At 38.8% G+C, this 27161-nt stretch overlaps 1 protein-coding gene and 1 long non-coding RNA gene across 3 annotated transcripts in view; both read left to right on the top strand.

Moving 5' to 3' along the window:
• Positions 1-27161, top strand: part of cfap299 (cilia and flagella associated protein 299) — a 59245-nt gene that overhangs the window by 12881 nt on the left and 19203 nt on the right. For both annotated transcript variants that reach the window (XM_058774685.1, XM_058774686.1), the window contains one exon: positions 11316-11406. In XM_058774685.1, the coding sequence (XP_058630668.1) occupies positions 11316-11406 (91 nt within the window). The remainder of the gene's footprint in view (positions 1-11315; positions 11407-27161) is intronic.
• LOC131540169 (uncharacterized) lies at positions 22957-24255 on the top strand. Its single transcript, XR_009271205.1, has 3 exons — positions 22957-23538; positions 23936-24000; positions 24092-24255. It is a non-coding gene; the product is annotated as an uncharacterized LOC131540169 (long non-coding RNA).

The raw sequence follows: 27161 nt of genomic DNA, 5'->3' as shown, positions 1-27161 counted from the left end.
ACGTTTGAGCTAAGGACTTTTGACGGGGCTAATAAATTTCATGACGGGGGTTGGATACCATTATTAAACTGTAACGTACACTTCTGGAGCCAGCTTACGCTAGGAACTTTTCAATTTACAGTTATGAACTGAATCTCTATTCAGCAAATTTGTGATTTTAAAAACTCCTGAATAGATTTTCTTGTCATTTCATTGTTTTTGGACTATTTCACAGTCATGATAAAGTTGTTATGTGTGCTTTTCCTCTGCTTAACTCGCCTAGTTATTGACACAGTTACACTCAGGGGCTGTATATCAAGAATAAAGGCCATCTGTACTCCATTTTGGGAAAGAATCTCTTTTATTATCCTTCACTGTGATTAATTACTTCTGTGGGCGCAAGGCTAGTCCATTTGATTCCCCTCTTTTGTGGTCACGAATTCAAGTTGACCAACTCACATGTATTCATTAACAGAAAGCTTTACAGTCAAAAAGAACACCAAAATACTCATTGATTTAAGGGTAAACAACTGATTAAGATATGCATAACTTTTTTGATGCTTCAGAAATGTACAGAAGAGCAAACGCACCTTAATGAATTTACCTTTCTCACTCCAATGCACAAACACACATTGACACACATTCTGCCCTCTGTCTTTGATGCTGACCAGCTGAGTGTCATGCCTTATGTCCGAAACACCCTTAAATTGAATGTAAATAACCAAACCCTCTGTGTGCATCAACACCATATTTCAAGGGCACTTAGGCTTGTTCTCTAAGGGCCATTCATCATAGTCCAATAAAAATGGGAGCTTGGTTTCTTTGCGACTGTGTGTCTAGGCTGCTGAAGCCAAAAGAAACCATTCTCCCCCGAAACCTTAGTTCTGGCAGTCCATCTATGCTCAGTAGACACATGTTATCTTGTATTTTGACTATACAGTAATACTTCTTTTTTTTTTTTACCTTGTGCATAAATCTGTCCTGACAACCTTGTGCAGATTGAGAAAACACAATTAGATGCTGAGATACAAGCTCCTCCTCTGTCCACTCCTTACCACACATGCCACTGGCAGAAATTTGTGAATATTAAAAGAATGCCAGATGTAAGGAATCCAGTGTGGTAAATTTAGCTGGACATAATTTATGTTTTCTTAGAAACTTTTTTATGTGCATGTGGCATCTGGCAAATGAATAAATGTGTACTTTCCTATTAGCTATGTAAAAATATAATTGAGACACATCTGTTTGACACTCGTATCGAATCCAAACAGTACACAGCTGTGAGTATCTTTTCATTGTAAGTAAGTACTAAACTAATGGAAACCTAGTGTGAATTCTGTAATAGTTTGCTTGCATTTGGGAAATAAAGACTTACTGGCTTACTGCAGTGTGTCAGTTGTCGTACTTTGGTTGGTTGCAAAGGCACTATTTCTCATTTTTCGTGTGTAAATACATGAAACAATGATAGGATAAGACTTTAGATGATGGACAAGTCAAACCTTTCAGGCCTAAAATTGCTGTAAAATTTAACTGTCCATTTTACAGTCGTCCGCTAAACGATGCAGGACTAATCTACAATATTTGTGCTAGGACATTAGTCTGCAGTGAACAATGAGATCAGTTTGGCTTGACTTCCACCCTGAAGTGTTCCAAATTTCTTCCCATTATATCTTACATAATAAGAACATACACAGTTACTCTCATATCGCTGTCCATCACTGACGGAGCATTCTGTTTGCATTATTATTATACTTGCTCATGGTACTGCTATTCCAACCATTGTCTTTCTAATTCAACACAGCCCTGATTGTTGATGCACAGTGACATGTTAGCATATACTTGCTAGGTAACGTCATCCATATGTGTTGAGGAATGGGTGCACAAAAAAACATGGAAGACCCTGTGGATTGCATTCTTTAAATAGATAGCCAATGAAGTTATTCCTGAGATGTACTCAAACAGGCTGGTCATATTTTTTAACACTTCTGCTTGTTGATACCAGACATTGTTTTGACAAGAACTTACTTGGGTGGTCACGTAGCTGATTGAGTAATGCATTTTGGTGGTTTGACATATTCAGGCTACATTTCATGTTGCACCTGTCGGAATCGATGTACAAATTTGTTTGTGTGAATTTGTTTAAAGAGCAAACATAAATAACTAAACCTTTTTTTATTGTTTGAGCATATAGAAGTAGATTGTAGATATTTTACATGCTACTTGACATGAGCCCCAGATGAACTTTGACAGCATTATCATGGCCCCTGTCTCGCATTCACTGAGGAACTATAACAAAGGCCTCTCATGCTAGTATTACAGTGCCTGGCATCCGGCTGCACGTTTATGAACTACAGGCAGCCGAGTAGGTGACCAAAATAAATGTCGTGTGTGTGTTCCATTTACTTAGAGCTTTTCCCCCCAGTTTCTTTTCATCATCCAGAATAAACAGAGCAGGGCCCCAAGTGCATCATGGTCTGTTAAATCCTTTCTGAGCAGCAAGCCTGTTTGTAAAAGCCCCCCCACCTGCCACCCTGTAACCCGAGTATGGCAGCAGAGGTGGGGTGCGGGGTCTTATTAGGAATATTATGTCTTCAAGCCAGTACAGGTGCATAACCTTTTGATTTCACTGTTGTTTTCTCAATGACTGATAACAAATAGGCATCATTACAGGTCACTTGTTCATGCATATGTATGAGATTTTTGTTTACACTACTCCTGTACTAGAAGATTCACATTGCAAAAATGATATATAAATCTTAAACTATATTTATGATGTTAATAAAAACTCACAAGCATACTTGCAGTGTAAAATTATTAAACTAGCATTTTACTGAGAGTAGGCACTATTCTTCAAAATGTACAAACCCGATTCCAAAAATGTTGGGACACTGTACAAATTGTGAGTAAAAAAGGAATGCAATAATTTACAAATCTCATAAACTTATATTTTATTCACAATAGAATATAGATAACATATCAAATGTTGAAAGTGAGACATTTTGAAATGTCATGCCAAATATTGGCTCATTTTGGATTTCATGAGAGCTACACATTCCAAAAAAGTTGGGACAGGTAGCAATAAGAGGCCGGAAAAGTTAAATGTACATATAAGGAACAGCTGGAGGACCAATTTGCAACTTATTAGGTCAATTGGCAACATGATTGGGTATAAAAAGAGCCTCTCAGAGTGGCAGTGTCTCTCAGAAGTCAAGATGGGAAGAGGATCACCAATTCCCCCAATGCTGTGGCGAAAAATAGTGGAGCAATATCAGAAAGGAGTTTCTCAGAAAAATTGCAAAGAGTTTGAAGTTATCATCATCTACAGTGCATAATATCATCCAAAGATTCAGAGAATCTGGAACAATCTCTGTGCGTAAGGGTCAAGGCGGAAAACCATACTGGATGCCGTGATCTTGGGCCCTTAGACGGCACTGCATCACATACAGGAATGCTACTGTAATGGAAATCACAACATGGGCTCAGGAATACTTCCAGAAAACATTGTCGGTGAACACAATCCACCGTGCCATTCGCCGTTGCCGGCTAAAACTCTATAGGTCAAAAAAGAAGCCATATCTAAACATGATCCAGAAGCGCAGGCGTTTTCTCTGGGCCAAGGCTCATTTAAAATGGACTGTGGCAAAGTGGAAAACTGTTCTGTGGTCAGACGAATCAAAATTTGAAGTTCTTTTTGGAAAACTGGGACGCCATGTCATCCGGACTAAAGAGGACAAGGACAACCCAAGTTGTTATCAGCGCTCAGTTCAGAAGCCTGCATCTCTGATGGTATGGGGTTGCATGAGTGCGTGTGGCATGGGCAGCTTACATATCTGGAAAGGCACCATCAATGCTGAAAGGTATATCCAAGTTCTAGAACAACATATGCTCCCATCCAGACGTCGTCTCTTTCAGGGAAGACCTTGCATTTTCCAACATGACAATGCCAGACCACATACTGCATCAATTACAACATCATGGCTGCGTAGAAGAAGGATCCGGGTACTGAAATGGCCAGCCTGCAGTCCAGATCTTTCACCCATAGAAAACATTTGGCGCATCATAAAGAGGAAGATGCGACAAAGAACAGTTGAGCAACTAGAAGCCTGTATTAGACAAGAATGGGACAACATTCCTATTCCTAATCTTGAGCAACTTGTCTCCTCAGTCCCCAGACGTTTGCAGACTGTTATAAAAAGAAGAGGGGATGCCACACAGTGGTAAACATGGCCTTGTCCCAACTTTTTTGAAATGTGTTGATGCCATGAAATTTAAAATCAACTTATTTTTCCCTTAAAGTGATAAATTTTCTCAGTTTAAACATTTGATATGTCATCTATGTTGTATTCTGAATAAAATATTGAAATTTGAAACTTCCACATCATTGCATTCTGTTTTTTATTCACAATTTGTACAGTGTCCCAACTTTTTGGAATCGGATTTGTACTCACATAAACTAAAAGTCAGCTATACGGTAACTAGTAAACTGTACTAGTTGCAGACCTGAAGAAACATATTGATGTACTCAACATTTACTACTATTACACTTAAAGTACACTTAAAAGTAAACAAAAAGTGGACCAATTTAGTACCAATTAGTATTGAAATAGTACATATTCAGATAAAACACTAATACATTGATATTCTTACTACATTAAGTATACTTGGAAAATATTCTTGAACTTTTCTTGAGTTCCTGAACTTGAAGTTTACTAGTTTTGTAAGGCATTCATTCAGACAAAAATGGAGATTACTCATGTAGTGTGATTTACCTGAATTCTGGAAAACTAAAAGAATTTCAAATCACATGATTATTCACAATAGAACATAGATAACATAACAAGTGTTTAAACAAGTGTTTTATGCACAAAATGAGCTCATTTCAAATTTGATGCATGCTACAGGTCTCAAAACAGTTGGCACGGGGGCATGTTTACCATGGTGTAGCATCTCCTCTTCGTTTCAAAACAGTTTGAAGATGTCTGGGCATCGAGGTTATGAGTTTCTGGAGTTTTGGTGTTGGAATTTGGTCCCACCCTTGCCTGATATAGGTTTCCAGCTGCTGAAGAGTTCGAGGTCGTCTTGCACTTATGCACCCCCATACCATCAGAGACGCTGGCTTTTGAACTGAACTCTGATAACACGCTGGAAGGTCTCCTTCCTCTTTAGCCCGGAGGACACGGCGTCCGTGATTTCCAAAAAGAATGTCAAATTTGGACTCGTCTGATCATAGAACACTTTTCCACTTTGAAACAGTCCATTTTAAATGAGTCTCGGCCCACAGGACACAACGGCGTTTCTGGACCATGTTCACATATTGCTTCCTTTTTGCATGATAGAGCTTTAGTTGGCATCTGCAGATGGTACGGCGTATTGTGTTTACCGACAGTGGTTTCTGGAAGTATTCCTGGGCCATTTACTAATGTCAGTGACAGAATTATGCCGATGATTGATGCAGTGTCGTCTGAGGGCCCGAAGACCACGGGCATCCAACAAAGGTCTTCAGCCTTGTCCCTTACGCACAGAGATTTCTCCAGTTTCTCTACATCTTTTGATGATGTTATGCACTGTATATTAGGGCTGGGTGATATATCGCATGCGATTGTCATGCGCATCTCATCAGTAAAGCCGGTTCTGTGATTAGCGGTAAATCTCCTTCACCTACTTTCAAATGGAGCGGCATTTAATACACAGAGCCGTAGTTCACTGACAAGCTACGCAATATCGCGTTCATTATCGAAGGCGATTCATCTGCGATAATGAACGTGATATTGTGTAGCTTGTCAGTGATCTACGGAACCGGCTTTACTGATGAGATCCCCGTTTACCATCTGTCCTGAGGAGGATCTCGCCCGTTCCACTCCGGACCCAGTGCCCAGCCCACCATCTCGCCGCCGTGCAGTGCGCATGCCCGAGCCCGCCGCAACAGATGAGCCATCGCCACACGGAGAGACAGAGCCACGGATCGCCGCAGAGCCAGAGCTGCTAATGACGTCAGTCCAAGTGCAAGAGCTGGCAACAACGCCCGCCTCGTAGGAGAATGCCGTGGCCAGTGAGATCGCGGCGGGGAGCTCCGCCCACTGCACCGCGGCTGAGGGTGAGCTGGACTTTATTGACTGGGAAACTGAGCTGGAAGCCGATTTGCCCCCTCTCCTCTCTCCTTCGTCCCCGCTGGTTCCGTCCAGCCCTCCGTCGTCTCCTGTCCCCACGTCCTCGTCCCTCTGTCAGGCTCCTCAATCCCCTCGGCTCCTCCTCAGTCCTCTGTCGCTCCGGCTCCACCGCGGCCCTCTGGATCCTCGCCTCTGCCTCGGTCGCCGGTGCCATCTGCTCCGCTTTGGCCCTCCGGATCCGCCCCGTCGCCCTTGCTCTTCGGTTCTCCGCCTCGGGCTCCTCCTCCTCCTGCTCCGCCGCCGTTGGTTGGCCCCCTGGAGTCGGTGGCCATTCCTCCTCCATGGCTCCTCCCTCTGTCAGCTCCACCGTGGGCCGTCATCATGGCTGTGGCCTGGGTCCTGCTGTGCTCCTCCTGCTCCGGGTCCCTCCTTCGTCGCCTCCCTGGTCTCTGTCTGCTGGCTTCCTCCACACCCGTCCATCCTCCTCCTGAGCCTCCTCCCTAGTTCCCACCCACCCCTCCCCGTGTTGGTTATACGGTGTGAGGACACACCTTCCGGGAGGGGCTGATATGTCAGGTGTCTGGACTGTCTGTATCGTGTTTTGCCCCTGTTCCTGTTTTTCCTTATTTGGTCATGTTCCTGTCCTTGCTTAGGTTGATTATTAGTTGATTCCCCACACCTGTCTGTCCCTCGTTATCCTGAGTTTTAAAGCCCTGTCTATTCAGTTCATGTTTGTCGGGTCTACTTATGTCGCTTTTCCACTGTATGGTACGGCAAGGTACGGTTCAGTATGGCTCACTTTTGGGGGGGTTTTCCACTGGGTACAGTACCTGGTACCTGGTACTTTTTTTAGTACCACCTCGGCCGAGGTTCCAAGCGAACCGTACCATTACCAAAACGTGACATGTAAACTCTGCTGATCACTGATTGGCCGGAGAAAATCGTCACTGCGTCATTGAACTTGCGGCACAAGACACAACAGACCCGCTAGATTTAAATCAGCACAGCCAGCGAAGGATCGAACGCAACAGTTTTGAATGAGCACACCTTTCTTTTAACAACCAAAAAATGGCTGTTTCGTTGTCTGTTGAGGAAGTACAGACTGTCCTCTTGTTGATAGCCGAGGAGCGGATCCAGTGAGAGCGATTGAGCAACGCGGAATTAAAAAGTTTTTCAGGAGTCACGGCAGTAGAGGCGGCACAACTATAAAGACACGTGAATAATCCCACGCACTCTAAAGCGGTACTAAACTGCAGTGGAAACGCAAACCGAGCCAAACTGAGCCGTGCCGTGCCATTCTGAACCGTGCCGAGCCGAGTCGTACCACGCAGTGGAAAAGCGCCATTAGTTACTTCATGTGTTGCTCAAGCTCCTATTGTGTGGATTTCCCCTGTGTTCTGTGGATTAAATACTGTGAACGTTTGCTCGTGCCTCCGGCGTGCTTCCTCTACAGCCAAACGTGACAGGAACATTGTTTTTAAAGTATTCCACAATCTTTTTACTAGGGGTGGCACGGTACACAGATGTCACAGTTCGGTACGCACCTCGGTTCGGGGGTCACGGTTCGATACGATTTCGGTACAACAGGGGAAAAAAAGAAATCGGTTTCACTTTATTTTGATGATCCCTTTAACATTCTATTGACTATAAGTAATGTTGCACCTACATTTCTACTAACTCTCATTAGAGTGTTAGTAGTGTATTGGTTGACTGGTAGGGTTAGATTAAGTTGACACGTTCTTGCAAAATTACTTATAGTCAGTAGGATATCTGTTGGGAGACCAACACAATAAGGAGTTAGTAGATATGAAGCAGACAGTCTACTAATACTCTTATGAGAGTTTGTTGACATGTAGTTGCAACATTACTTAGTGTCAACAGAATGTTCAAAAGGGACCATCAAAATAAAGTGTTACCAAGAAATCTGCTATGCTCAGTTTCTTTTCATTTATTTTGAACAGACAGTAGTGCAAATTACAATTTTTTACATGTTATATGAAATCTGTTTTGTTTTGTTTTGTTTTCAGTGACTGCGTTTACATGCGCACGAATATTGCGATTATTTCCAATAATCAGAGTAAGGACTTAATCGCATTATGATGTTTACATGTCAAGAGCAAAGCTCTTACTCCCGTTTACATGCAATTTCCATTATTCTTATTATTCGCTAAGAATTGTGGTTAATTTTTTTTACTGCCATTATTCACATACCCCACTGGACAGCACAAATGATGGACTCGGAAAGAGCATAATGATTTTGTATGGCTGTATTCCACGCTTTTTCGGCGCCATAGAAATGTGATAGAATTTGTTTGATTATACGCTGCCGTCGCGTTCTACTCGCCGTTTCTGGATGAGGGTAAGGAACAGAGACTGCTGGCAGCTTGTTGTGTTTTCCCCAGAATGCGATGCTTTCTTCCCCTCCATCGTTTCTAATCTCCGTATTATTACAGGTGCGTGTCACGTTATTCATGTCACAAGCGCATGCACACTTTGGTCAGAGCTGCAATACTGCGATTAAGGTGTTTACATGCCTGTGTATTTCGATTAAAATCGGCGTACGCCACCTATGTTAATACGATTATGCTTGCTGCGATTATGAGCTTAATCGTATTATTTAGATCGAAGTATTGCGTTTACATGAGGCAAAGATTAATCGCAATATAGCCAAAATCTCATCATAATCGCATTAAGAGGGTGCATGTAAACGCACTCAGTGTGAGTGTACACAAATAAAATCAGACCTTTATACAGTGATAATTAATAAGACAATAAGTGTTTAAAGTTGATTCTGCTGGTATAAGGAAACAGTTGAAGTGATCGTGCCGGAGATCACACACACACACACACACACACACACACACAACACATCAGTTCCAGCATTGCTAACTTGACAGCGCAGTTGGTACCTTATCAAAATAAAATACAGTAAGCCAAACATCAGCGTGTGCGCCTCTGTGTCACCGTTGGAACACGTCTGAAGTACAAAGCCTATCATTTATATAATAAATAATAGTTTCGCATTCAGATACGTTACATCGCAAATATGGAAATATTATGGAATATTTGGACTTGTGCCGAATGAGAGAGGTAGGATACACGAGCACAAAGCTCCTTTTCGCAAACAGTTGAGTGCGCAAGCCTCAACTATAGTCAAGTATACTCCTTTGTCAGTGAGAGATGCGTTCAGAATTAGCACATGGTCACTGTCTAGTGGGCTTTGTTGTTCTGCTGGCGGTTATCAAACAGCATTGCATTACTGCGGGCGCCCCCTTCTGGATTGGGGGTGAATTGCCTGTATTCGTCATAAGGCTTCATGCACCGAACCGAGATGTCCGTACCGTGATGGTTCGGTACGAATACATTTACCGTGCCACCCCTACTTTTTACCACTCTTTCACAGATTGGAGAGCCTCTGCCCATCTTTACTTCTGAGAGACTCTGCCTCTCTAAGACATCCCTTTTATAGCTAATCAGGTTACAGACCTGATGTTAATTAACTTAACTAGTTGCTAGATGTTCTCCCAGCTGAATCTTTTAAAAATGTCTTGCTTTTTCAGCCTTTTGTTTCCCCCATGCCAACTTTTTTGAGACCTGTAGCAGGCATTACATTTGAAATGAGCTTATTTAGTGGATATAAAAGTGTACAATGTCTCCGTTTAAACATTTGTTATGTTCTCTATGTTCTATTGTCAATAAAATTTTGGCTCATGTGTTTTGAAAGTCTTTTAGTTTTCATTTTATTCAAATTTAAAAAACGTCCCAACATTTCTGGAATTCGGGTTGTAGTAGATGATAAAGATGATAAAATCTGTGCTGTGGTCACATTACTTGTGAGAACTTTGTGAAGTTTTGAAAACTAATCAAGCTAATTTGAAAGTTTTTGTTTTATCAGTCATTGCAAATAACTACTGCGAATTGTTCATGATAATCATAGAGCTCTCAATGCCACAGAACAAGGAGGAACAGAACTGTTCACAATCTTCATTAGGACTCATGTGTATGTTCACACAAATTGTTTGAAGGTGCAGAAACGTGAGATTTTAGAGTTTTTTGGTTTTGTTTTGTTTTTTTTATGTAAAAGTGGTATCAACTTTAAGGTACAATTTGACCTACTGGGACCTTGACAGCCATTGGATTTTATTGTATGGAAAGAGCCAGCTTGATACATATTTTTGTGTTCCACTGATAAAAAAAATTCATGAGGGTGAGTTTCATTTTAACATTTGACATTTCTTGTAGGGAGCAGACTAAGTTTGATAGGTTAAATGACGCAGTTTGTTACATTTTTTTGTGATGTGAGGAGAGGGTAATCTCTGCTGCCCTTTTCACCTGTTTTTGCTCCCTGCAAACCTGAGAAAAAAAAAAATGAAGTTCTCAAATACTTGTTTATTGGCAGGCAGATGATTCTGTGGGTATAGTGCAGACATTATGAATGTTGAGCAAATTTGGGGTGGATGACAAGGCGCTATTGCTGGTACTGCACTGTGAAACGTCTGAGAGATGAATGCCAATGAGTGTTATGTCAGGTGTACAGGCTGGAGTTTGCCAAATCTTTGCTTTCATGGAAAAAGGCCAAATAGCACAGAGAGAGAGAGAGAGAGAGAGAAAAACCTTTCCTGAAATGACAGAGATAATAATTCAAGAGAGGATTTATTCAAAAGCAATTCCCACTGTGATTAATTACCAGCAGTTTTAGGGTGTAGGCAGTATGATTTATTTTATGAAGATATAATTTTGTCGGAAATCACTCCTTGAGACTATTTATTTTTTTCAGGCAGCGTATTTCATCATTTTAATGTAACTCAATATTCTGGATATTTTTATAATCCGTATCATTGTTACAATGCTTGTAGGTGTTTGGTGTATTTTACAGTTTAGTTGTAATTTGAGTCCGAGCAGGATTTGTTTCTCTCAAATATTTTGGATGCATTTCTTGAAAACAAATATTCTTGTGATATATCTCACTTTTAAAAGGTGATTTGACTTACTGAGGTAAAAATAAAAATAAATAATACATACAAAGTGATTAAATAAAATTCTTTCAGAAATCCACTGTATATAGACAATTTTATTTAATCACTTAGTTTTTTGGCTCTATGAAAATGCATTAATATCAAAAAGTAAACATCAATGTTTGCCTGTGAGAATTAATTAAGCTGAGAACATTTAGGCGTGAAAGAGATTTTTAAGAGACATTTCAAACTGTTTAAATGTTGTCTTTTCCAGGAAGCTGGCAAGCACAGGAAAGGAACTCAAAGATAACTTCCTGAGAGCCCTGGCGGAGCGGGAGGAGGCTAACCGCAGTGGGGAAATGACTGTGAGTACATTATTACAGCACTCCATTTGCTACGTAATGGGATTCCCCCAGAATATTTCTGCAATTCCATTAGGACGGGAACACAATCCACACTGTGTCAAATTCAGGAGGGTAACCCCCCTTCTCTCACACACCTTGCTTTATTGCCACCTCAGCCTTCTGTCTCAGAGAAGACGCACCATACACAGTAGGAGCCACTGGTCGGGCCCCCTACATTTGGGCTCTTGTATTTCTCCAAACAATATAATTTGTTCTAGTTTTTACAAGGCTATTTAAATTAATAAATAAAACGTTTGAATATAGTCTGGGAATAGGCAGAGAGAATGGTTTTTATCCATTCATTAGGAAGAAACAATAAGTAGGTATAAAACATTCCCTGTTTGTTCAAGTGGACTAACTTTTACCAGACTTCAGTAAGTAACATACTCTAGCAGTTCAGTTTATCCAATAGCATTTCCCACTGACTAATTTACAGTAAGTCTTTTTTTTTTTTTTTTTTTAAGTTTGTCCATTGCCACGGTCATCTCTCGTGATTTTATATATCCTTTCACCACTTGCTAGCATGTGTGTACCTGCTGTGTTTGTAGACTGCAGAGCTCATTATAATGATCCACAGTTTGTGTAAACACAAGACATGAATTTATCTTGATCTACTTTCATTACTAGTGTGTGAAATCCAGCAAATTTGAAGAGATAAACTTCTGGAGATGCTGGTGAAAATTTTAGCATTACTTCAACACCTTTGGACCTGACAGCATTTCAGGTTCTGCTCGGTAAAGATGTATGATGACTTCAAAGAGATGTTATTTCAGATTTTCCACAACTAATTGGTCCACCGGAAACCTTTGACAATCTGTAAACTTTGATTTAGAAAATTGCTGTACTGCATTTGTCATACTAAAGAACAACATGACAAGCTTGCAGTTTGTGAACAAAGTCCAGATGCTTTAGTAGGATGTATTGATTTAAATGTTTTGGTCATTAGCTTTGATTTATGGCTCTTGTTCAATCATTTTTAAACATTTTGATTGGTCAATCATTGCATTTGTTTAATAGTTGTAAATAGGACAAATCCAATAAAGGATCCAAACCCCTAAAACCATTTTACCGAGGTAGTTTTTATTGTTGCAGGCCAAAATTGACTTTGTTTCCAATAAATGTTTACTGTTGAGGTTTTTTCTCCCTCACCCAAGCAGCTATATTGCTAATGTACAGTGAAACAATAACAAAGTTCAGTTGTTTTTGACTGAAATCCAGATTTTGTTCTTAATAAATTTGAAATTAAATCATGCTGTTGAACTGATGAGACCAGGAAGGACTAAAATTTAAATTGAAAACAAAAAATGACATGTATCGTCATGCCTGTAATTCAACTGAATGATAATTGTACATGGTCTATGTGTTATAACAGTTTTATTAGGAGCCTTATCACAATATCCAAGACAGACATCTGATCACTATGTGTCATAGCCTTGTGTTCTGAAATCCTTAAAAGAACCTTGTTTCATTTAATAAGTCTGGGATAAAAAGATCTTGTTTGGGGATTTTTACCTCCTATACACAGGAGAAATAGTTTATTATAACTGCTTCATGGGTCAAATGGTGGAAGCAATGCTGAATTCTAATAAATCTGTGTCAGTGCAACTTAAGACCAGAGAAATAAATGAAAGTGGAATGTAAACTATACTCATATTTGTTCTGGCCAGCCGGGAAACTAAATGTTTTTCTGCACTCACCTTGTCACAACCAGATAGAAAACAAGTGTTTTACCTGACCCTCTTGTACTAACCCCAGTGGGATGTGTGAGTTTACGATCAAGTGAGGAGCACACAGCAAGCTGAGCCAGTGACTGCTGACAGACTTTCCCACTAATTGTTGACTTTGTAAACAGTGCTATTTTAAAGCCCCAATTCAGAGTCATAACCCAGTATAATTGAGGTTGATATAAAGAGTACAAGTTGTTCCTTTGGTGCAGAAAAAAATCTTTCTTGCGTTCATAAATATGAGTGAAAAAAAGTACTGTGGCGTATCAAGCAATGTTATGCTGACAGATCCTCAATTACTCGAAAGGCTTTCCTTTGCAAGTGCATAAGAACAGTTAGTTTATGCTTAGGAGGTATCTATTCATAATCCAGGACTGTTTTCTGAAATAACACATTTTCATGTTAACGTAATTGTTTAAAATTTGAAACGTACTGTATGTTTAGGTATTATCAGTTATTTGCATAATTTATTTACAGAATTATGTTGATTTTTCTGGCTTCCCAGGTCATAATTTTCAAAAAATTCTGTGTCTAAGTTGCAGTATAAATAATGCACGACTGTGATTGGAAACAAGCTTGGCTGAACTCTGAACTATAAAGCTAAAGTAGTAAACATGATAAAAACAGCCTGAAATTCACATTTCGAACATGAGGAAAACTCATAAGCATAACCTAGATTATCTTTTGATGTTTTCTGGACCTCCAAGGTGCAAGCCAGGCAGTTTTGCTCCCTAAATATTAAAAAAAAAAAAAAAATCCTTGAAGCAAAAAAAAAAAAAATCAGCCTGGTATATTTTTTTTTTTTTTTTTTTGAGGAAACCATTATAAGGACTTATATGTGTCAGTTGTTTAAGCACAGTGTGCAATGAATGTTCCAACTCGTTTTAAATCTGCTGATGTGGCATTTCACTGAAAAAAAGGTGCAATTGTGTTTTAACTTAATCATGGGCTCAGATTTGGTCGAAAACAGGGGCAAAGCAAATGCTACTGTCATTTAACTTCTTATCAGCACCATCCAGGCATGGTGTTCTTGAGTCCTATGGTTAGTGTTATCTCTTCAATCAGCTGAGCTCATAAAGCATTCAGCTCAGCATACATTGTACTTTTCCTCCTCATTGGTGTTGCGAAAGTTGCCCTGCTGCCAAAAGTCACACACAAACAAAAGGTGCACCTGGACAGCTTTGGCATTATTTACTCTGGGTAAGAAGTTAAGGTTTTTTCTTTTAATCAAATCCAGGTCACACCTGTGCTGGATGCCTGAGGGGCTCCATTGTTGGGTGGTACACATTTGAAACTGAAGGTGCTCTAACCCCTAACCCCGCCCCACCCTCCTGCTATTTGTTTTTGCTCTTACGCCAGTGATACAGTGATGTCAGCATTCATGCCCTCTTCAATTTCACAGCCAGTGGAGTTGATTTTTGTACTATTCATTCTCTATAGTTTGAATTTCATGATGGAATTATGTCATCCAAGTGCATCGTGGGTGGTTCTGAGAACAGTATCTGCAACCTTAGTCATATTGTTGCCATTGTGTGAACATGTTTTTGAGGTGATATGTGAATAAACAGTCACATAATAAATTAATGTGTGGTGGTTGGTGGTATTCTCCCACATGCATTTATTTATGCAGAAGAAATGTTGCACATGCTAGTCAAACCACAGCTGCCAAGTAAGTCGTAAAGGTGAAATTCTTTATTTGTTTAGGTTTATGATCAATCAGGGTTACCGGTAGGTCTGAAAATACTGTTATAGATGTAATGAGAATGACAAAATGCTCACATTTCACGTGTCTTGTGTACATGTACAAATTTACATTTATTGCAGTATTATAATTTTTATTTTTAAATGTAGTTAGTTGATACTTCCAATGGTGTGACATACTATATTCTAGATGATTTAAACATGTAATTTTATTACCTTTTTTCAAGTCAAAGTCTGTTTTATTGTCAATTCTGCCACATGTACCGTACATACATACAGAGAACTGAAATTTCGTTACTCTCTTACTCCCTGGTGCATACAGATAACACTAAGTACTAACAGTAGAACGTATAAATACAGATAAGTACAAATCAAATATATATATATATACACATATACATGTACACAAACACAAAATGCAATTATTACAAATATACAAATAAGGACATGTAGAATAAAAATAAAATAATATGAAATGGATAAAGTGGCATAAGGCACATGGTAATCTTTTTATGTAATCTTTTTGAGAGATTACATAAAATATTTATATTTCCATATATTTGTCATTCCACAGGACCATTTAAATTGAACTAGAAAGGGCACATTGGAACAAAATAAATGAATCTTTAACTCCACAAACTAAAAAAAGCATAAGCCATTATATCTTCAGTGCGCTTTATCTGAGTTGATTTTTACCTGCTAATGAGCTTCTAATTACCCTTGAACACTTTGTCTGTTCATAAAATAGACGTTCTCCTACTGATTATTATTAAAAACCTGAGTGAAAAACATCTTAGCTTTTTTCTTATACAAAGCAAGTTCTTGTCTTTTGTTCACAGACCCAGCAAGTTCTGTATTGATAAGTTGTGTTCATGTATAAGGTACTGTGGTCAGCCATGCAGTTCAAAGATCACATTAAGAAGCATAGAAATGACTGAATTTCCCAGCCATATACCATTACAGTGAGAGTGTGTGTCCCGGTCAGTCGGCCCTTTGTCCTTGTCATGGCCAGTAAAATAACAATAGCATGTTGGTTTCAAAGCACTTGACCAAAGGTGGAGGTCCCTTAGAAAACAGTCATGCAGAGCTATCATGTGACCTCCCCTTGAAAGCCCCACAAAGACTTTCAAAGGGTTGAGGGTTGGGGTATCTGACCCCCCTAAGTTTGGACTCATTCATAGAATAGACAAAGAAGTCCCTTTGTAAAATGAATTTAGATATGCTTGGTATTTTGTTAAAGGTCCTTCATTTTGTGGGTTGACGCAATATATTTTTACACACCATTATACTCTAATAATGCATTAAATGGTAGGTGAATAGCTAATGTGATTAATATCTGGACATGTGTTTAATCTATAGAGTAGAGATCAAGTTTGGGTATGTTGCCAAAATACAAATGGCATGATGTTTTTCCTGCTAACATAGCTGGAAGAACCCATCCTAAACGGTTTCCTGTAGCCTGCGTCTCTAATGAACAGCTGCAAGGGCTTGACCATCTTCTCAAATATGTGCTGGAAGATTTTTAGAGGAGATGAAACGGGATACACTTAATCTAATTTCTCAAGTCTCTGGGTTTTCTTCATCTGCTTTGTGCATTCTCTAGAAAGACTCAAGGTTGTAGACTCACACTGCTGTAATAAATGTAGAATGATGATGTGGAGGAGTTTTTGGTAAACACGTTTAGGGTCTTGGCTTGAATAACAATGCGTGTTTCTGTACAGATTCAGTGAAAGTTCACCCAAAAATAACAATTCTGCCATACTCAAGATGTTTAAAAAATGTTCCCAAAACAACATTGGACCCCATTGACTTACCTTGTATTGAGGCTTTTTTTTTTTCTCGAAATATCTTCTTTTGTGTTCCACAGAAGAGAGTAAGTCATACAGGTTTGGACCAACATGAGGGTGAGTAAACCATAATTTTTGGGTGAACTATTCCTTTAACAGAATTTCTCCGGTTCTGCTTCACTGGTTTAAATGAATTGCGGTATCTTGCTGTTTTACTGTGATATCTAACATATAACAGCTTGATCTGATACTTGCGCCATAAATCAGAAGACTCCTTAAGCATTTAGAAGCATTATGGGAGACTCGTGCCATAATCAAAAGTTATTTCCATCATTTCCAATGCATTCCTTTTCACGTTCTCTCCTTGCACCTGTTTATCAGCCGCAGCGATGGAATTCTGTCTAGTCCACTTTCCGACATCGTGATGTTGTTATTCCTGATACTCCTATCCACAGACATCATTTTTCAGCATGACACATGACATGTGCTCTCTTACTTGTAAGGAACCATTTAACCTCTTTGCGCTGAAGGGTTCTTGGCTCTTCTTTCTAAGGAATGTACACCTGCTCCATCAAGGCCTTCTTTTTCCTTTCCAGAGCTTTATAACCTATGCTGTAGAGTGCTCACATTAAGAATGAGCTCAACATAAGCTGGACATTGTTTCAGCAGCTGAAGATGTCAAAGCAATAAACACATAATAGATGATGTGTGGAATTACTTGGGTGAGAATACTTGGCCTGTAGCAATCAATTATTTCATCTTGAGTACTTTAAGAGTTCAAGCACATCCCAGTGACTGCAGACGTGTGGCCGGGGTTTTGCATGGACGTCTGTTGTTGGTAATGGCTGCCCATCCAACTGGGAAATGCAATTATACTCGAGAAGGCTCACAAGCTCACAAAGCACATTCTTTGGAATCCTCTTTGTTTTATCAATACATAGTGGCCTGCTTGAATGTGTATTATTCCACCTGAGCAAATACTGCACACCATTTCACCCACAAAGCCCTCTCGTGCTCTCTCTCTCTCTCTCTTTCTTTCTCTCTCTCCTTCTCTAACCATATGCTAATGTTATTAAATCTTTGCCTTTTTTGACAAGCTCGAGGAATGCCATCTTTGCAGAGTTTTTTCCCTAAGAGGTATTAGGAACAGTGTGTGACAGCCTCCCAATGAATTATTGGCATAGTACGTGTGCGCACCAATGAATTTGGTTTATTGTAACACTTGCTGTTTCAAAACACTTGACGTGCCAAATTCTTCCCATATTTTCATTTTGTTGTACTATATAATAGCAGGTGCACAGATGGATTGCCATCTTGGCTTGAACGAGTTGTTTCACCTGCCAGAAAACTGAAGGGTATTAAATTCAAACATTTAACCTAATACTCGCTGTGGAACATGGAATTTGGATACATTGAAATGCATCAGCCAGATCATCACATATATAAGTAAGCTATAATGTAGCCATGAAGTAATCACGATAAAAATGCTTACATATTCTTCTATGCTTATGTAAATTATGTATTATCTAGAATACCTGCAGTAATAAGTAATGCAACCAGAAGACCATGAGTAATGTTTTGTAAATGTGCATCGATGATGTTGTGGGGAATTGTTTTGTCTAGCCACAGTGGTGATTAGAATTGATATAGTAGCCGAAAGAATGACACAAAACGACACGAGGGGAGTAAATGATTTTAAGTGGACTATTCCTTTAATTACATTTACTTATTGTAATTTTTTTTCCCTCTAGTAATATTTTTGAGGTTCATCAGCCATTCACAAAACCTACAGTGATACGTAAGTCTCTCTTAGCTCCTATATCCCCTAGAGTGAAAATGTCATCATTGCCCTCTCGAATTTCACCTATCAACTTCCTACTTCCAACCGCCATCTGGCAATGTTGATATCACCATGCATTCCATGTCTTTGCTCTCTGACAAACCCAAATCTGTTCATCTTCTTCAGACAGCGGAAGACCTGTAATCTTTTGCAGGAGACTGACAGGCGTGCTAAAGTAAACATATTCTGACCGCCGTCACTCTGTGGTGCTCATTCAGCAGGGATGACGCTGTGTGCATAAGATACTAGATTCCCATTTTCCCCCCCTCATACTCAGTCAGAATACTTTTTGTAGTTTGCAGCGGTTTTACTTTATTCAGCATTTCTTACTGAAAACAATGAGGAAAAACTCCAGGATAGAAAGTGATATTAGACTGATTTGATTAAATAGGTACAGATTTGTAGGATCAACATATTTACTGCTCAGTATTTTGTCTAGTAGTGTTGAATATGTTTTGCCACTGAAGTATTTGACAAAGGTTCAGAAAGTGCAGAGAAAACACTGAACCTTCCTCCCCATAATGCATCAGAAAAACTGCTTTTGGGTCTTATGGGCAATCTGGAGGGAGCTTCATACTAAATTCTCAGGCCAATGCAAACAGTGTAATGTTTGTACACCTATTTCCACTGGGAGTATGAAAAAGGACTGCAGGACTTTAATCAGAATCTTAAAACAGCCAGGCCTTTGATAAGAGCCCTCCCTGAACATTTATCTTACTTCTCTAAAGGGTGTAATGCCTTATGTCATCCACTTTGATCCTGCCTTGGAAACATGATGTTGGAGTGCTGCTGTAGATAACAGTGGTCAGCTTGTGTTGTGTGAGTTCAAATGTGTCTTGTCATTCTTTTTGGTCATTTTCTTGGATACAGCATGCCATTCATTTTACAGCTTCTTGTCATAATCGTCTTGACCCCCCTGGCTAAAGAAGTACAGGGATACGGTAGAGTCCTGCAAAGTGGTGGGGCAATAATATTTGTCTTGGAGACGCTTCCAGCGATGAGGCCAACAACAGCAAAAGGTCTCTTGACAGGTGTCATGGATGAGAGTTCTTAGAATAACACAGTTGCAAAGTTTGCACCAGCGTAGGAGGAGGGAAACTTGAGAGTTTACCATGCAAAACAGCTCAAATCCTGCTTACTTGGACATAAATTACAATTCAAGTGTAATGTGAGGATAATTTGACATGTGTCTCAAGTATTTAATACTGAAAAGCCTTTTTACAAACTATTAGCTAAATTAGACATCAGAGGTATACATGATTTTGCTTCCGTAATTTGTACAGCAATCTATTCTATTCTACTCTACTCTGTTATGTTATGTTATGTTATGTTATGTTATGTTATGTTATGTTATATGTTATGTTATGTTATGTTATGTTATATGTTATATGTTATGTTATGTTATGTTACATTATTTTAAGCTTAAAAGTTGAAGACAGTGAATGTCTGTTTGCATTTTGTTAGACAGGACATGATTAGCTGTGACTTCCTGTTTAGCACATGATCAGCTCAAGAAAGATTGTAATATTTACATTGGAGCAGTGCATGATCCTTGGGATGGAAACTCACACAAGGGCGCTACGGAGCATGTTTTCTTTGCCTTGTCGTATACAGCTGCTACTTATTCAGATTGACTCCAGTGCAACATCAGGGCAGACTTAACCAAAAAAAAAAAAAAAAGATTGCAAAGGGCAATTCATGTTAATGGGATGTAAAATAGCTTTCAGATTACAGTCGTTCCAGGGTTACAGTTTTTCAGTCCTCAGAGGTTGCAGGTGTGATTTGTTTTGCTTTTTTTCTGTGATGCATCAAATTTTGGGAATCTGTTTTGGTTTCCTCAAACAGTGTGTTGTAGAAAAGGGGAAAATGGTGTGTGTGTGTGTGTGTGTGTGAGTGTGTCTTTTTTAGTTACATATCATACATATAATTGCTATGGGATATTGTTACTCATTTGTGTTCCAGGATTGTGTTCTGGCAGCTACTTCATCTTGTATTTAAATTTCAGTCTCTGAATAAATTTGAAGCCGACAACTAAATAGCCAGAGGCTAAACATTATGTATTAAGTGGAACCAGAAAGCCCATCACTTTATTTTGAGTACAGTCAGCTGCAGCCATCAGCCCAGTGTGCTTTGATGCTTTTAGCAGTCATTATGAAAGAGATGAATACGATGAACAATGATATCAGCACATCTTATACTTAATATACAAAGGAAAACTTGTTTGGCAGCACCACATCACAAAAGAGCAAAAATAGGACATAACAATTGAAAACTAATATAATTTTACCTGCTTATTCAAAATCTGTTTTCAGTGAATGTGATCATGCATCACCTAATCATTCTAATTTCACTGAAACATAATGTATACATCTTTTCTAGATGTGACAAACAAAAACTAATGGAGGCTGTTTATGATACCAATCAACAGGAAAACACTTCAGGATTCTTAGACACACTCAAGAATGTTCCTGTGCCGTGTTAGTAGAGAGGAAATTTCAATTTACAATAACAATTTACATTTGTTTGGTAATTTACAGTCACCATGCAATATACAAAACTGTTACTTTATCATTTAATTTTTACTCAAAATATGGACAAAATGTCTAACATACAGCAAAAAAAAAACAAAAAAAAAACACCTAGTCTAGTGGATTGTATATTTATTGTGTATCCTTTCAACAAATCAGTGTGAATTAAAATTATATTGTAAATCTTCTAAAGAAATATGCAATTGTAAATTACTTGGAATAGCGTATCGCATACATGTGCATTATAAAGTTATTGGTCTTAATACAGTTAAGTCCAATATTACTTTGTAAATCATCAGTTTAGACTTAGTAATCTGTCCTTTTCAGTGAGTGGTGGTGGTAAAGCTCAGATGTGGTTGTGGTTGTGGCTGAGGTTTATCCTGATTTACCCATTAGTCACAGCACTAATAAAGTTATTCATGTCTTCAACACAATTCTTACAAACTCATATTCTGTCATATGGCTTATTGTCATCATTGGGTCTTATATAGTCATGTGAAAGTGATTTTCACTCTAAGGAGGAAGCCAAGTTGAATGAAGTAATGGATTCGGTCTTAAATATAGGGCAAACATCTTCCTTCTTGGGCCTATCATGCTTTTCAAAGGTCTAATCATAACCTTGTTTCTCTACTGTTTATTTTTGTCTTCCTAACCTTTAATTACCAAGCTAAGAATCAATCTTTAACAGGTCTTTCATTTGTTAAATTGTTTTTGACCACTGAAATTATTATCTGTATTTAGCCTCCAATAAAATGTTACCACATTTGCAAGCTCTTATGCAGACAAATAAGAATTTTTTTTCTCTCCTTTTTTTTTCTTTAAGACACTTGCAGATGGTTTAGGATTTAGATTGTTGCAGTATAGTAAATAATTAATCAAATTAAAATTTTCAAATTAAAATAATTAGCTTATAAGAGTGCTCATGCCAGTTTAATACACAAGCATAATACAACCAAGAACTATGCACTTTACCTTTATCCTTGCAATCCCTTTTTAGGTTCTCAAATATAAGTTTATTTTTCTAAATTTCTAAATTTTATTTAATTTTATCATATTTATTTTTTATTTTATTTTTATTTTTTTATCACTTAGAAGAAAAAAAACAATTATTAAGTGTGTAATTTGTAGGAATTTACATTTATATCAAATTTCCATATCTGTGGGATAGTCTGTTAATTACTTGTTATCTATGCAACTTTGTAACTTTGTCTTAAAGAAAACATAATTTTCAGTGTTAACTCTTAAGTTTTATGTACTCTATAAGACAACTGCTAAATACGTACCATCCTCAAACACATGGATTTGAACCAAGGGTTTATGTGCAGATTGTACCACACAAGTAGATATGGGAATTAGTCATCAAGAGTCCTGCCAGCCTCACACTGTTATGCCACTTGCTCTGTCACACCAAGTAAATATAAATAGCACCACTAACCACATGCAGTCCAGTGAAAGTAACCCTATGCTTAACTGAATGCATTTGAATTTTGTGGAAAACTGTAAAGGTGTTTACAGATGTGTGGCAATCACGCTCAAGAGAATCTCCTTTTAGAGTGTGATAAAAATCATGCATTAATAAACGTTTCTTTTTCAAGTACTAGCAACCATAACTGTTGGTATAGTCTGTTTGGATTGTTTCAAGGTGATTTAGTGTCTGTCTTGATTTAAGAATTCCTTAATGAGTGCCAATTAATTCATCTAAAGCAGAGATTTAGGCTTTAGGAAAAGAAATCTGTCTAATGAAGACAGAAGCCTATTCTGACTAAAATAAAATTCTGTATACAAAATTTGTGTCAGTTTGATAAAGTGGAGCTCTATAGAAAATAAGGGAGACCGTAGCAGTGAAAACATCCCTGAGGTAACTTTATTTTAGACCTAGTACATTGTTAGACATTTCTGTAATTTCTACAGTTTTTTACTGTATATCACCCAGTATAATACTGCAAATTCCCTTTACAGTAAATAACTGCAATACCCTTTGTATCATGGGAATTTCCAGTGACGTCAAACCCCACATACAGAGACTTACTGTATTTTTTTAAATTGCTGTATACTACTGTATTTCCTGTAACGGCCTCTTTGGCGCCATTCTATTGAGGTTGTTTTATTTTCCTCATTTCTTACATTTGAATTGATACGATTTGCACAACACTGTTTCTACAATGACGCAACAGCTTGGGACTTACTACACTGGATGTTTTACATCGCTTGTAATGACTGGAAAATCCGTTTGTCCTTCATGTCCGAAACAGCGCGAGCGCTTGGAGTACATCTGTAGGCTATAAGTCAGAAATATACGGGGGCATCACTTCACTGTCCGCATCCACTGTAGGTAATATAATAGGTTCTATATTGTCTTTTCGAGTCACGCTGCGCCGCGCCACTGGCGTCCGAGGAAGACACAGAGGCAGCGGGGCAGCGCCGCGGGTTTTGCACGGGGATGAACCCGCGAGAGTGGAAGAGCTCCGGAGGACATCTGCGCTGTGTGTGGATGCACCTTACCTGCAAGCAAGGTAAAAATATATGTACTTTTGTGTCAGATTTTTGCACACCAGTTTAACCTAGTAACATTTACCCGTCAACATGGCGGTAACAAACTTTACTATGGTAAACTGCGCTGTCATTACATTTGTCAGCTTATTGAATTAAGTTACCGAATTAAAATTATTTTTAACGAGCCACGCTTATCTTATATTTACATTAAGTTAACTAATGTGAAATTGTGTTCAGGTGTTAGTAGTTAATGTTGGCCAGTAGCCTATTAAGAAAATAAAATCGTATGTTAGCTAGGTTAAACAAGTTTTATGGCTAGCTGCCTTTCTAGTTTTAGAATTAGTTTGTTATAGTTTTTAATAGAATTTAAGATTTACTGCATTTTTTTTTTTTTTTTTTGGTATTTGTGTTTTAAAGGCAACTGCAATGAAGCATCAAGAAATTCATGAGCCTGCCAGCCACCCCGAGACTGATTATTCATGGTAAGAGAACAACTATGGTTTTGAGAGGTTTGTGTATTTTATATGGGGGTTGCCTTTTAAAAGTGTGTCATTTCTACTTCTTGTTTTTCAGAGAAGACTTTTCTGTCACTAACAAAGTGGATGGTGAGCAAAGGTGGTGGCCACATTTTGGAGCAGCACCTGGGTTTTGCAGATGGCTATGTATTTTTGTGAGGATAAATCCAGAGGATACTACATAATCCACTGCAAAACGTCCTAAGACAGGAGAAATGGTGAAGATGCACTGTTCCAGCATTGGAAGACTGTATTTTTAACTGTTATACATACAATGTTTTGTAATTATTGTGTATGTTTTAATTGAATGCCAGTACTACCTATGTAGAGTAAAAATAAAATGAATTCTATATAAAAGTGATCAAATCTAATGAAATCTATATTAAAATGAATGAATTACAGTAGTATACTGATGAATTGGATTATTTTTACAGTAATTTACTGTAAAAACAGTACAGTTTGCAACTGTAAAATACAGTTCGCTACTGTAAATCTTAATTACAGTAACTTGCCAGTAAGTTACTGTAAAAACCCTTTGAAATGTCTAACAGTGTAGCAGGAGTGCTCATTTGAGCTTCAAACTCTTGTATTGGGTGTTTAAGAAAATTAATTGAGGGATTAATATAATTTGAAATGAAAATTTCAGGGTGGGGGGGGGGGTAGTTAAAGCCTCGTGCTCAGCACATAGTGTGGTGTATTTATTTTAAACAGTAGATTATCTGCTTTTTGTTCAGAGCAGGGTCGCAAAGTGACAAAGTTTCCCTTCTTATTTATTATTTTTTAAATATTAAATAAATAGGTACTTTTTAATTTTCATAATTCACAATGTATGTATAGTGCCACAATTAATCAATCAATAATTAAATAAACATTTTCAATACAAATAAGCACAAGTCAAGCTGTGATACCAAACAGGACCACAGGGAGACGCCAAAGATCACTAAACCTCCTGCCTTGACCTGACTGTACTACTATATGATCCATTCAGAATCACTAAATCTCTGACCATAAAACACTCTTGCTTTTAAGCCAAATACACGCTGAAAAGAATAATTTACTGACATCTGGACGTAAGTCACTATTCTCTCTGCAATCTCTGATGAAATCAGCCGTGTTTTCTCTGCATTAGCGCTGTTTTGTACTTACTGTTTGAATGACTGGATCCTTAGACTTTCCAGGAGTTTACCGGTTTAAAATGATGTAATCGCAAAAACCTGCTTCTTTTTAATTTTAAGTTATTGTTTTCATTGTAATGTATTGATTCAAATGAGTAATCAATAATTAATTAATTACTCTACTCTGTGCGCCTCCCCTGACATGCTCTCCTACCCCACACATTTGAAACCCCTGAGACCTACTCTGCTTGCATTCATTCACGTGATTTGTCGAGATGAGAGGTGACCCCTAGCCTGACTACATCAGACTTCGTACTTCCGCTCAATTTCATTTCGCTTCTGTACTCAGTCTGATATTGCAAACCATCTCCCAGTTTATCTCCGGCTCTGCAGCAGCCGGGCCAACCAACGAACAGAGGGCGGGCTGAGAGCCGTGACGTAGACGCTTTAACATTTAAGATTGTAGTTCATGTGAGGGAAATCTAAAACGACAGCGGACATGGAGACACGGGATGGTGTTCGCTCTGTTGTGGAGAATATTCCCGGCATTTTCCAACTGAAGCCCGAACAAGAAGAGTGTTTGGTTCACATTTTGAATGGAGGTGATGTTGTGGCCCTACTCCCGACAGGTTTTGGGAAAAGTTTAATTTATCAACTGTTACCGATCGTCATTGAGAAACTCGGGAGGCCAAAATCCGGCAAGGCGATAATTGTGGATGTGTAGATTTACTTCACATAATCTGCAAAAGTCGTTCACAGCCATCTTCATTCCGGTATTTCGCTCGATGTTTTTGTTTTTGCCACATACCTGTGTTCACAGCGGAAGTTCAGTAATTCAACTCAAATTGTGAAACTTGTGTATTAAATAAATTCAATGCACACAGACTGAAGTAGTTTAAGTCTTTGGTTCTTTTAATTGTGATGATTTAGCCTCACATTTAACAAAAACCCACCAATTCACTATCTCAACAAATTAGAATACTTCATAAGACCAATAAAAAAAAAACATTTTTAGTGAATTGTTGGCCTTCTGGAAAGTCTGTTCATTTACTGTATATGTACTCAATACTTGGTAGGGGCTCCTTTTGCTTTAATTACTGCCTCAATTCGGCGTGGCATGGAGGTGATCAGTTTGTGGCACTGCTGAGGTGGTATGGAAGCCCAGGTTGCTTTGATAGCGGCCTTCAGGTCATCTGCATTGTTGGGTCTGGCGTCTCTCATCTTCCTCTTCACAATACCCCATAGATTCTCTATGGGGTTCAGGTCAGGCAAGTTTGCTGACTAATCAAGCACAGTAACGCCATGGTCATTGAATCAGCTTTTGGTACCTTTGGCAGTGTGGGCAGGTGCCAAGTCCTGCTGGAAAATGAAATCAGCATCTCCATAAAGCTTGTTAGCAGAAGGAAGCATGAAGTGCTCTAAAATTTCCTGGTAGATGGCTGCGTTGACTGTGGACTTCAGAAAACACAGTGGACCGACACCAGCAGATGACATGGCAGCCCAAATCATCACTGACTGTGGAAACTTCACATTGAACTTCAAGCAACATGGATTCTGTGCCTCTCCACTCTTCCTCCAGACTCTGGGACCTTGATTTCCAAATGAAATGCAAAATTTACTTTCATCTGAAAAGAGGACTTTGGGCCACTGAGCAACAGTCCAGTTCTTTTTCTCCACAGCCCAGGTAAGACACTTCTGACGTTGTCTGTGGTTCAGGAGTGGCTTGGTAGCCCTTTTCCTGAAGACGTCTGAGCGCGGTGACTCTTGATGCACTGACTCCAGCTTCAGTTCACTCCTTCTGAAGCTCTCACAAGTGTTTGAATCAGCTTTGCTTGACAGTATTCTCAAGCTTGCAGTCATCCCTGTTGCTTGTGCACCTTTTCCTACCCAGATTCTTCCTTCCAGTCAACTTTGCATTTAATATGCTTTGATACAGCACTCTGTAAACAGCCACACCTATCAGTAATGACCCTCTGTGACTTACCCTCTTTGTGGAGGGTGTCAATGTTCGTC

The sequence above is a fragment of the Onychostoma macrolepis genome, chromosome 05 (assembly GCF_012432095.1).
Source record: "Onychostoma macrolepis isolate SWU-2019 chromosome 05, ASM1243209v1, whole genome shotgun sequence".
Lineage (NCBI taxonomy): Eukaryota > Metazoa > Chordata > Actinopteri > Cypriniformes > Cyprinidae > Onychostoma > Onychostoma macrolepis.
The sequence above is the reverse complement of the archived record's forward strand: the minus strand, read 5'-3'. Positions and strand labels throughout refer to the sequence as shown.